This window comes from Bufo gargarizans, chromosome 11, assembly GCF_014858855.1.
Source record: "Bufo gargarizans isolate SCDJY-AF-19 chromosome 11, ASM1485885v1, whole genome shotgun sequence".
Classification (NCBI taxonomy): Eukaryota; Metazoa; Chordata; class Amphibia; order Anura; family Bufonidae; genus Bufo; species Bufo gargarizans.
Window position 1 is genome coordinate 90,499,206 of NC_058090.1, and position 13,418 is coordinate 90,512,623.

Genomic DNA, 13,418 nt, shown 5'->3' on the forward strand with positions numbered 1-13,418 from the left:
TATTAATATGGCAGTGAAACTAAGAGGGGTTGACCAGTGTAATATCTCTCGCCTCTTCTGTGCTCCTACCTTAGAGCCACTTTGAACTAAAGCCCTGACCACAGACATACAGATGCAGCATGCATTATTCTGCCCAAAAAAGGATGCTATGTATTTGACATAGACCTTCTAGCACAGCTATGCCATTAATATGGCATGCTATTGTGTGCACCTACTATCAGAATGGAGTGTTATATTAATCGTGTTGATGTTTCATGGTATGCAGTAGTGGAGGACAAGATAACAAATTGCTACAGATGTAAACTTAACCCATAGAGGACCTTCGCCATACATGTACGGCCATCGGGTCCCCCTGCTGCAGTGACAGGGACCTGATGGCTGTGAAGGCAGCCCAGTGCCTTCCATAGGCATCAGGGCTAGCCTTCTATAGAAGCCTGTTAGACCAAGACCCCAGCCACACTGGTAATACTCAGACAATGCATTACAATACACATGTATTGTAATGCATTGTAGAGGGGATCAGACCGCCAAAAGTTAAAGTCCCACAGTGGGACAATAAAAAAAAAGTGTTAATAAAAATAATAATAAAAAAATTAAAGTTTCAAGTAAAAAAAAAAATTCCCCCATAATAAACACTTATAAAATTATAAAAAATATATATAAAAAAGAAAAACATACATATTAGGTATCGCCGCATCCAAATTGACTGGCTCTATAAAAATATCACATGATCCACCCCGTCAGGTGAACCTAAAAGAAACTAAATTGAAACTTGCCAAAACAGTAATTTTAGTCACCTTACCTCACAAAAAGTGTAATACAAAGCGATCAAAAAGTCATATGTACCCTAAATCAGTACCAATCAAACCATCCTGAAAAAAACAGCCCATACATAAGACAATCGCTCAAAAAATTTAACAAATATGGCTCTCAGAAAATGGCAACACAAAAACGTTTTCTTTTTCCAAAAATGCTTTGACAGTGTAAAACTTTATAAAAAATAGACATTAGGTATCCCTGCATCTGGAACGAATGGCTCTATAAACATATCACATGATCTACCCTGTCAGGTGATCTCTGTAAAAATAAATAAATAAAATCAGTGCCAGAACTGTAATTTTTGTTACATAATGCATAATATCGATTGGATCAAAAAGTCATATGTACCCCAAAATAGTACAAATGAAAACGTTACCTCATCCCGCAAAAAATGAACCCCCACATAAGACAATTGACAAAAAAATAAAAACCAATGGTGCCCATAAACCAATCCATCAAGATCTGTGCTAAAAAAGCCATATGGCACTCCTTCCCTTCTGAGTCCTACAGTTTATTACCACACATGGGGTGTTGCCGTATTCAGGAGAAAATGGATAACAAATTATAGGGTGCTTTTCTCCTGTTATCCCTTGTGAAAATGAAAAATATTTTGGGCTATAGCAACATTATATTGGAAGAAATGAAAGTTAAAATTTTTACAGCCAAGTGTTTCTAAATTACGTAAAACACATATGGTATCAAAGTGCTCAGTACATCCCTTAGGCTACTTTCACACTTGCGGCAGGACGGATCCGACAGGCTGTTCACCATGTCGGATCCGTCCTGCGGCTATTTCGCCGTGCCACCGGACCGCCGCTCCGTCCCCATTGACTATAATGGGGATGGGGGCGGAGCTCCGGCGCACCACGGCGGTGCACGGCGAAAGGCCGCCGGACTAAAATTACTGCATGTCAGTCTTTTTAGTCTGGCGGCTTTCGCCGTGCACCGCCGTGCTGCGCCGGAGCTCCGCCCCCGTCCCCATTATAGTCAATGGGGACGGAGCGGCGGTCCGGCGGCACGACGAAATAGCTGCAAGATGGATCCGACAAGGTGAGCAGCCTGTCGGATCCGTCCTGCCGCAAGTGTGAAAGTAGCCTTAACAGTTTCCATCATGGGGTCACTTTTTAGGGGTTTCCACTGTAGGGCTACCTCAAGGTCTCCTCAAATACAAAATGGCGCTTAAAAACCATCCTAGCAAAATTTGCCCTAAAAAAAACTTATGGCACTCCTTTCCTTGTTACTAATGCCATATGCCCCTAAAGCAGTGTACCACCACAGATGGGGTATTTCGATAATCTACAGAATCAGAGTAATACATATTGAGTTTTATTTTACTTTTAGCCCTTGCTTTGTTGAAAGAAAAAATGTATTAACATAAAAAAAATTCACCTCCATTTTTCTTTAATTCTTGTGGAACACCTCAAGGGTTAACAAAGCCTGTAACATCAGTTTTGAATAATTTGAGGGGTGTAGTTTCTAAAATAGGGTCATTTGTGGGCAGTTTCTTTTACATAAGCCCTACAAAATCACTGAATGTTACTGAATTGGTGCTTAAAAAATGGTTTTGGAAATTTTTTTAAGAATTTGAATAATTGCTTCTAACATTCTAAGCCTTCTAACGTTCTAAAAAAAGACATTTACAATATGATGCCAACATAAAGCAGATATATGGGAAATGTTTATTGGTAACTCTTTTATGAGATATTACTATTTGTCAAATTCATAAAATTGTAACGTTTTGAAAATTTTTGGTAAATGTTGGATTTTTTATAAATAAAGGTGAAATATAAAGACTCGAGTTTACCATGGCTTGGATAAGTAAAATAGTTCCTAAGTTATTATTGCCACATAAAATGACATACTGTATATCAGATTTCCAAAAAACAGCCTTGTTCTTCAGATGAAAAATAGCTGTCTCCTGAAGGGGTTAAAGCTCTTGGGTCTTGTGCCAAATCTGTAACAGATTCTCCAGAGACATCACTTTCAACCACTAGATAAAACAGTACTGTTGTCTACAGAGAGGAGGGAAGGTGAGTACCCTTCCACTAGGGAGAGGCAGGAGTAGTGACCCCTAACTTAACTAGCCCTGGCACCTGGCTGCCCTGACATCCCTAGACGGGCTGCTAACCCACACCCGTGATCACGTGACTTAACCGTAAATAAGCCCTAGGTAGTGAGTAGGGCGGTGGGAGCACTTGTCCTCACCACTGACACATATGGTAACAACAGGGAAAGGACAAACAACACAAACACCAAATACAATCCCCAAAGGGAGACAACAAACAGGAGAGAACTGGAGATCTGACAGTAATAGTTCCAATAGCTCTACAGCAACTCCAACTCCACCAGAGCTCAGAATAGAAGATCTGGAAAGAAGTATATTTCTGGCAACAAGGGAAGCAGAAACGGAAAATATATAGTAGCTGGGAATGGCTCACAGAAAACAGCTAAACGGAAAAGCTACAGATTCCTAAATGTGACAAAAAGGATCGCAAACCTAAGCAGGAAAACCTGGACCAGAATCCATTCCCACCGCTAGGTCATGGAGCGATCTCTTGAGAAACCGAGCGAGTAGCTACCCTCTACGACCTTCTAACCCCAGGCACAACAGGGTCAGAGATAGATCGTGACAGTACCCCCCTTTCTGGGAGGTGCCACTGGACACTCAGGACTAGGTCTCAACGGATGAGAAATGTGGAAAGAACAAATTGACCTTCTGGCATTCTTTCTTCTGGACCGTAACCCCTCCAGTGCACCAGATATTGAAGGGAGCGACAGACAAAACGAGAATCTACAATTCTTGCCACCTGAAACTCCAAATTGCCATCGACAATAATTGGAGAAGGCGGTAACGTTGATGGTTCCGGAGGTGCAACATACTTTTTAAGCAACAATTTATGAAATGCATTATGAAATTTCAAAGTTTGAGGCAGCACCAGGCGAAATGCCATGGGGTTAAATGATGGTGATTATTTTATAAGGACCAATAAACCTAGGACCCAATTTCCAAGAGGGAAACTTTAACTTTATATTTCTAGTCAACAACCACACATAGTTATTCACCGCTAGGACAAGACCTGGTGAACGTTTTGTATCAGCCATACTTTTATATCTGCTTCCCATCTTTTTTTAAATTCCTTTGAACCTTTTGCCATACAGAAGAAATGGATGACGTAAACTTTTCTTCTTCAGGGATCCTAGAAGGCTCGCCCTTACTGAAAATTGCAAAATTGAGAATGAAAACTATATGCTCCAAAAAATTGTTTATAGCATACTCTGCTAAAGGTAAGTAAGATGACCGGACCATGTCTCCTGATTTTCAGACACAAAGCATCTAAGGTAAGTCTCTAGGTTTTGTTTTGGTTGGTGCTTTTGGTCTGGCCGTGGGCGGAAGGCTGAGGAAAAGGACAAATGTACCCCAAGACGAAAACAAAAAGCTCTCCAGAATTTAGAAATAAATTGGGTTCCCCGCTCCAAAATAACATTGGAAGGGACCCTGTAAAGCTTCACAATTTCACTGATAAAAACATGAGCCAGGGTTTTAGCATTTGGCAACGCGGGTAAGTCAATGAAATGCACCATTTTACTGAACCGGTCTACAACTACCAGGATGACAGTTTTACCCGCAGATACAGGTAGATCAATAACAAAATCTATCGACGGGTGTGTCCACGGTCTGTTGGGAATGATCAGTGGCAACAGAGACCCTGTTGGCCGAGTATGAGTGACTTTAGCACGTGCACAGGTCGTGCAGGTGGACACAAAATCAATTATATCCTGATGAAACCTCAACCACCATAAATGACGAGACAATAGCTCCGAGGTTGCCCTATTACCAGGCAGCCCGGCGAGTACAGAGTTATTGTGTTCTTTTAATATTTCAATATTTTAAAAAAATTAAACCTGGTAAAAAAGAAAGACCACGTAGCTTGTCTAGGGGTAAGACGTTTAGCAGACTCAAGGTATAACAGTTTTTTATTAGAGATGAGAGAATTTCTAAAAAATTCCATTCGGCGGGCCCGCCGAATTTTCTGAAAGAATTTGGTTTGATCCGAAATTATTCATGGCGAATCGTGTAAAAAAAAATGGCTATTTCCTGGCTACAGAGAGCCTTTATAGTGGTGTGTGACAATGTGCCTTGCAATGACACGCATAGGGAGTCTGCTGTGGTAGTGAAATAATATTGTGAGTCCGTATGACATGCAGATGACAGGAGACACTCTTAGAATCACTGCACACTTCACTTATTTCGGCAGTGTGAACTCAGCCTTACAGGTCAATGTTAGCGCTAGGTATAAAGAACCGTGCAGAGGCCCAAGATCCTACTATAGCGTAAAAAAGCGCACTCCTTTTACACCAATTCACTGATTTCACGTAGATTTCTAGAGAACCTGTTCAATTAAATGCTTATACAAGTAGAGTCCCATCCCCACCGGCAGAGTGGAGTGGGTGTCAGCAGTAAGATTGTGTTGACGTCACTGATTATTTTGCCCTTCATCTGATCCGTCAGAACAATAACCCCCAAAAAAGGATCCTGTCTGTGGAGCATCCGCCTTCACTCGGTCAGAATTTGGTCAGTAATCCATCAGTATTGCTAAAGCCTAAAAAAACTGGAGTGGATCCAAAACAGAGATGACTCATAAATGGAATATTTGCATGTCTTCTATGTTTTGTATCCACTCCTGCTTTTGGCTACCATATCAAAAGCCAATTCTAATGCAAAATTGGGACCATGTCATCAGGCCCGTCGCTAAGGGACAGGCAAAACAAGCAATTGCTTGGGGCCCCGAGCTGGTTGGGGCCCCGAGCTGGACGGGGCCAAACAGAGTAACTCAGAAGATTTGATGGTATATTCTAACCCCTTGCCTGCGGGTTAGAATATACCATCGGATCTGAGTTTTACGAGCTCAGTGAGATCGCAAAACTCAAATCCAATGGTATATTCTAACCCCCAGGCGTTCCCATGGTGACGGGGACGCTTGCCTGGGGGTTAGAATATACAGGGCCACGCCGCTCACAGCAGTATATTTTAAACCAATCAGTAACTACTTTAACTTTATTCATTGCTCATTGCTGAGCTCTTAACTTGGATTATTTGGATATCTCTTACTTTGTCTTCGCTCCGGTAACTAACAGCAGGCAGCGGGGGGCGGCGCTCACTCACTGTCACTGACGTCAGGCGCCTGCTCCTCCCACTAGGCGGCGCAGGCGCGTGACGTCAGTGAGTGAGCGCCGCCTGCACTGCCTGCTGTTAGTTACCGGAGCGAAGACAAAGTAAGAGATATCCAAATAATCCAAGTTAAGAGCTCAGCAATGAGCAATGAATAAAGTTAAAGTAGTTACTGATTAGTTTATAAATATACTGCTGTGAGAGTCGGGGCGGGGGATCTGTGGATGGCACTGTGGGGGATCTGTGGATGGCAGTGCCATCCACAGATCCCCCTATAGTGCCATCCACAGATCCCCCCTCCCCTAAACAGTGCCATCCACAGATCCCCCTACAGTGCCATCCACAGATCCACCCTCCCCTAAACAGTGCCATCCACAGATCCCCCCCCCTAAACAGTGCCATCCACAGATCCCCCTTCCCCTAAACAGTGCCATCCAAAGATCCCCCTACAGTGCCATCCACAGATCCCCCCTCCCCTAAACAGTGCCATCCACAGATCCCCCTACAGTGCCATCCACAGATCCCCCTACAGTGCCATCCACAGATCCCCCCTCCCCTAAACAGTGCCATCCACAGATCTCCCCCCCTAAACAGTGCCATCCACAGATCTCCCCCCTAAACAGTGCCACCCACAGATCTCCCCCCTAAACAGTGCCATCCACAGATCCCCCCTAAACAGTGCCATCCACAGATCCCCCTAAACAGTGCCATCCACAGATCCCCCTACAGTGCCATCCACAGATCCCCCTCCCCTTAACAGTGCCATCCACAGATCCCCCCTCCCCTAAACAGTGCCACCCACAGATCTCCCCCCTAAACAGTGCCATCCACAGATTCCCCCTAAACAGTGCCATCCACAGATCCCCCCTAAACAGTGCCATCCACAGATCCCCCCTAAACAGTGCCATCCACAGATCCCCCCCCCTCCCCTAAACAGTGCCATCCACAGATCTCCCCTAAACAGTGCCATCCACAGACCTCCCCTAAACAGTGCCATCCACAGATCTCCCCCCTAAACAGTGCCATCCACAGATCCCCCTAAACAGTGCCATCCACAGATCTCCCCCCTAAACAGTGCCATCCACAGATCCCCCCTAAACAGTGCCATCCACAGTATTTGCACTGTAAACCTCCTTTTTTATTTATATAAAGTGTGGGTGAACTTAAACTGTATGACTATACTGTGGTTCCTGTAGGCTTTGCGTGCGTAAGGTGGGGAGGGTGTGGAGGGGGGGGGGGCCTCCATGTCTCTTTTGCTTGGGGCCCCCAAATTCCTTCAAACGGCCCTGCATGTCATGCAGCTGTTACATAGACAGGATCCGTTTTATGTCTTATTTTTCCTTCCTTCTGACAGATCAGAAGAAAGGTAAAATAAATTATGTCAGCCAGGCCAAAAGGCAAAATAGTGGCCCAGTCATGAAGTGAGGAGGGTGGGAACAGCATGAGAAGTCCACAAAGTGGCCCTATGACATACAGGGAGTGCAGAATTATTAGGCAAGTTGTATTTTTGAGGATTAATTTTTATTATTGAACAACAACCATGTTCTCAATGAACCCAAAAAACTCATTAATATCAAAGCTGAATATTTTTGGAAGTAGTTTTTAGTTTGTTTTTAGTTTTAGCTATTTTAGGGGGATATCTGTGTGTGCAGGTGACTATTACTGTACATAACTATTAGGCAACTTAACAAAAAACAAATATATACCCATTTCAATTATTTATTTTTACCAGTGAAACCAATATAACATCTCAACATTCACAAATATACATTTCTGACATTCAAAAACAAAACAAAAACAAATCAGTGACCAATATAGCCACCTTTCTTTGCAAGGACACTCAAAAGCCTGCCATCCATGGATTCTGTCAGTGTTTTGATCTGTTCACCATCAACATTGCGTGCAGCAGCAACCACAGCCTCCCAGACACTGTTCAGAGAGGTGGACTGTTTTCCCTCCTTGTAAATCTCACAGTTGATGATGGACCACAGGTTCTCAATGGGGTTCAGATCAGGTGAACAAGGAGGCCATGTCATTAGATTTTCTTCTTTTATACCCTTTCTTGCCAGCCACGTTGTGGAGTACTTGGACGCGTGTGATGGAGCATTGTCCTGCATGAAAATCATGTTTTTCTTACCTTGCAGACTTCTTCCTGTACCACTGCTTGAAGAAGGTGTCTTCCAGAAACTGGCAGTAGGACTGGGAGTTGAGCTTGACTCCATCCTCAACCCAAAAAGGCCCCACAAGCTCATCTTTGATGATACCAGCCCAAACCAGTACTCCACCTCCACCTTGCTGGCGTCTGAGTCGGACTGGAGCTCTCTGCCCTTTACCAATCCAGCCATCTGGCCCATCAAGACTCACTCTCATTTCATCAGTCCATAAAACCTTAGAAAAATCAGTCTTGAGATATTTCTTGGCCCAGTATTGACTTTTTAGCTTGTGTGTCTTGTTCAGTGGTGGTCGTCTTTCAGCCTTTCTTACCTTGGCCATGTCTCTGAGTATTGCACACCTTGTGCTTTTGGGCACTCCAGTGATGTTGCAGCTCTGAAATATGGCCAAACTGGTGGCAAGTGGCATCTTGGCAGCTGCACGCTTGACTTTTCTCAGTTCATGGGCAGTTATTTTGCGCCTTGGTTTTTCCACACGCTTCTTGCGACCCTGTTGACTATTTTGAATGAAACGCTTGATTGTTCGATGATCACGCTTCAGAAGCTTTGCAATTTTAAGAGTGCTGCATCCCTCTGCAAGATATCTCACTATTTTTGACTTTTCTGAGCCTGTCAAGTCCTTCTTTTGACCCATTTTGCCAAAGGAAAGGAAGTTGCCTAATAATTATGCACACCTGATATAGGGTGTTGATGTAATTAGACCACACCCCTTCTCATTACAGAGATGCACATCACCTAATATGCTTAATTGGTAGTAGGCTTTCGAGCCTATACAGCTTGGAGTAAGACAACATACATAAAGAGGATGATGTGGTCAAAATACTCATTTGCCTAATAATTCTGCACGTAGTGTAGTTGTGAGGTGAAAGCAGCATGAGGATACCACAGAGTGGTTCAATGACAGTGTGGAGGTAGCGGCAGCAGCATCAGGAGGAGGCCACATGGTGGCACAATGACAGTGTGGGGGTGGCAGCAGCATCAGGAGGCCACAGAGTGACACAATGACAGATTATAAAGGTGGCAGCAGCATCAGGCAGGGTGGCACAATGACAGTGTGGGGGTGCAGCAGCATCAGGAGGCAACAGAGTAGCACAATAACAGAGTATGTAGGTCTCAGCAGTATCAGGAGGAGGCCACAGGGTGGCACAATGGCAGTGTGGAGGTGGCGGCAGCAGCATTAGGAGGAGGCCACAGGGTGGCAAGGTGACATAGTGTGGAGGTGGCAGCAGTATGAGATAGCCACAGAGTGGCAAGGTGACATAGTGTGGAGGTGGCAGCAGCATAAGGAAGCCACAGAATGGTAAAGTGATAGTGTGGAGGTGGCAGCAGCATGAGGAGACCACAGAGTGGCAAGGTGACATAGTGTGGAGGTGGGTGGCAATACCAGTACCTGCTGAAGATGGTGGGTGAAAGAAGGAGCACTTGGCATCAGATGTGTGGCATCAGGTGGGTGGCAGCATCAGAATAGTAGCTGAGGCAGGTAGCCAGAAGAAACCGGTCTCTTTTTTAAAGTGTTGGTGTGGCACCATGGATGATCTAGTCTGATGCATCAGGCATTGGTGGGTGGAAATCCTGGCTGATCCATGCCTGATTCATCTTGATAAAGGTCAGTTTCTCCACATTTTGGGTGGACAGGCAAGTTCTTAGGGTAACTATGGCCCCTCTTCAAGCTCATCAAGAGAATGCCAAGAGTGTGCAAAGCAGTAATCAAAGCAAAAGGTGGCTACATTTAAGAACCTAGAATATGACATATTTTTGTTGTTTCACACTTTGTTATGTATATAATTCCACATGTGTTAATTCATAGTTTTGATGCCTTCAGTGTGAATCTACAATTTTCATAGTCATGAAAATAAAGAAAACTCTTTGAATAAGAAGGTGTCTCCAAACTTTTGGTCTGTACTGTACATCATCATCATCGAATACTGTCTGCACGTTTCTGATGTCCTCCTCAATGGTCTCTGGGTCAGGAGCTCCCATGTGACTCTCATCATCACTACTTGCCCACCTACAGGATGAAGTGGTGGATGTATCCTCCAGATCTTGGCTGGGCAGTTGCTGCTGACTGTCCTCTAGTAGCTCGTCCTTGCTTAAAAGTGGAGCCGAGCCTATAATATTTCTCGCACTGAGGGAACTGAAAATGACAGAGAAATGTTGAGGACTGGTTGGGGGCACAGGGCCTGCTCCCGAGCCTTACGAACTAAGCATTGTGTCAGAGGAACCAACCGACTCTGACTGGGGGTGTCTGATGTCACTTGCGATGAAGTCAAAGACCGGGTCAACTATTCAAGCACCGCTGGGTTGCTGGTCAAGACACGACTGCTAAATGACACCAGGAGTTCAGGCCTTTCGCTGCGACTCCAGCTGTCACTCCTGCTGAAATTCGGATCGAATTCCACTTTGTCAACTTCGATTCGCTCATCTCTAACTGTCACGCTGGCGGTCCGTGCCAGCCACTGTTTTGCTGTTCTGTCGCTCCTCTCTCCCTCTCTCTGTGAACTGGAAAAAGTGCCCAGTGAACTTTCCTTCCGCATTGAGAGAGTTAAATGCTTATCTCCTGTCCAGGTGCTGGATAAGTTGCTTATCAGCCTCCCTATTTAGCTGGGTTGTGGTTCCACCTCCTCGCCTGAGCTTTGAGTTTGTATGATCTCTAGTAACCAGCTAAGGTGTTCTGTTGTCTGTATAACTGTGTGCCGAACCTTTTCTGTCTATTCTATTCGATTTTGCTCCTTGTCACCTGTCTTGACCTTGGAACTGTGAACTGGATTACGCATGTCCTCTGACTGCCCCGAACTTGGAATACGCAAGTACTCAGCCTGCCCTGACTTTGGACTGTGTTCAGACTACACTTTTTGCCTTTATCCTTGGTACTTCACAGAAGTGTGTCTGACCCCCTTGGGTCAGCAGCCAACTACACCAAGACTACTCCAGGAGGTAGCGGGCTGGCTGGTTCCCTGCAGAGAAGACCAATCCTTGTACAGGGGTTAATGGGTGGAAACCAGAGAATTGACAGGACAATGCCCTTAGGTTTAGCCCAAAGTCAAACTTGTTAGTTGGCCCAGTGGGTCCACACCCATTGCCAGTTACATATCTCAGGGTCATGTTAGTTTTTTTCCAGCCAACAGATGCAGCAAAATGGTGCTATGCACTGTTTAACTGGATTCGTGCATAGGTACCCTGAAAAGCTTTGGGTTCGTCTTGTACAAACTGATTTGCCAGTCTCTAGGTTAAAATGTCTTCTTAAATAAGTTTTTATTGTGGTTGTTCACTAATATTTCTTAACTTAATTTCACATAAGTTTTCTAAACACTACCATAAAGGCCCTGAAGTATTTATTTTGATAACCTCTCTCCAAAGACAAAAATGTGTGGCTAATTAGGCTCCCAAGTCACCAACACTTATGCTAAATAAATTGGAACATTTTAATTGTGCTTATTGGTAGAAAATAGTTATAGAACAGTATTTAAGACCTCCATCAGAATTAGTTACATCCACAGCTTCATTGACATGGCATATTGTATGTCTACAGAAATGGTGGACATCTCGTGACCAGTGTTATCTATTAGACTTAATGGTGGAGAAATCTTCCAAGAATTTAGCTTTACCAATGGTAACATCGAAACCTGGTCAATCAGTATATTAGTATACTTTCCTATCCTGTGGCAACTTGGAAGTATCGTAAAGTGTTCTTTTTACAGTTCTCATATTCTTTAGTGTTTTGTACTTTTTTATTTTCAAGTATTTTTTTTTTCCCAATCCATTATAAAAGTAAGGCCCAAGTATGGCTAAGTAAACTGGTGGTTTGTTCATTTTTTATGTAGATTTTTAGGATTTCAGTGCCAATATTCCACTGCCGTAAAGATATCGGTCTTTTTAAGTAGAGTTCACAATGTAATTGACCCTTTAAGCATTAACTGGAAAGGTAAATAACTGTATTTAAGTTAAATCAATTTAGAATTTCACTCCCCAAAAAACTAAATTATGTTGGACAATTCTGTGGACAATGGAAATCAAACGTTGGTAAGAAGTTTTATTCTTCTGCAGCTGTCAGATATTTTTGAACTTCAGATTGTTTTCTTCTTGATGTTTTCGATGATGTACTTGATAACCCTATCAGGAAACGTCCTGCTGATAACTGTTGTTACTCTCAACCGCAGACTTCAGACCCCCATGTACTTTTTCTTGAGTAACCTCTCGATGATTGACATGTGCTTTTCCTCAGCAGTAGTCCCTAAAATTTTATTAAACACAATATCCAAGGACAGAAGTATTTCCTTTGTGGGATGTGCGACACAAATATATTTTCATTTGGCTCTTGGTGGCAGTGAATGTCTTCTGCTTGCTGTTATGGCATATGACAGATATACTGCGATCTGTAAACCATTACATTACAGAGCAATCATGGACTGGAGGCTGTGCATAGGTCTGGTCACTGGATGTTGGGTTATAAGTTTTATAAACTCATTTATTCTCACATTTTTAACTTTTCAACTCCCCTTCTGTAAGTCCAACCTCATTAGTCACTTTTTCTGTGAGATGCCTCCACTCCTTCGACTTTCTTGCCAAGATATAAGACTCAATGAGTTAGCAGAGTACATCTCCGGTGCTATAGTTGTTCTTGGTTCTTTTTTGTTAATTCTTTTATCCTACCTTTGCATTTTCATAACTGTCTTAAAGATCCGTACTAATAAGCAACTGCAAAAGGTGTTCTCGACATGTGGTTCCCACATACTAGTGGTATCTCTATACTTTGGTACCATCATGTTTATGCATTTACACCCTAGATCTGCTTCTTCTGCAGAGCAGGACAGAGTGGTGACCATCCTCTACACAGTTGTGACTCCAATGTTGAATCCTATCATCTATAGTATTAGGAACAAGGATATTAAAGAAGCCATCAGAAAAGCAATGCACAATAAAACACAATTTTCATTCCAAAATGTCAAATTCAGTGCTTCGACATTTGATTGAATTATGATCGTGATGGATAGTTAAAAATAATACTTCTGTCTCGATCTCTAAATCTTTGACTTAAAAATATCTAAAATAATATATAAACTAATTTCCTAGCAGAGATTTTCAGGGTTATTTTTAATTTAGTTTTTATACTCCCTTCCTTCCAGGAGCCATAACTTTTTTATTTTTCCATTTATATAGTCATATGAGGGCTTGGAGGGGTTTATGTTTTGTGGGACAAGTTGTACCTTCTAATGAAACCATTTAATATTGCATAGTGAAAGTGTAGTGGGAAGCTGGAA

General features: G+C 43.1%; 1 protein-coding gene across 1 annotated transcript; it reads left to right on the top strand.

Moving 5' to 3' along the window:
• Positions 1 to 12,141: 12,141 nt before the first annotated feature.
• Positions 12,142 to 13,131, top strand: LOC122921404 (olfactory receptor 1020-like). The gene has a single exon (XM_044271383.1). The coding sequence runs from the start codon at positions 12,142 to 12,144 to the stop codon at positions 13,129 to 13,131; it is 990 nt and encodes a 329-aa protein (XP_044127318.1).
• The last annotated feature ends 287 nt before the right edge of the window (positions 13,132 to 13,418 follow it).

Bases quoted from the DNA above. Each gene is read 5' to 3' on its own strand.
- LOC122921404 (XM_044271383.1), top strand. From the start codon at position 12,142: ATGTTGGACAATTCTGTGGACAATGGAAATCAAACGTTGGTAAGAAGT.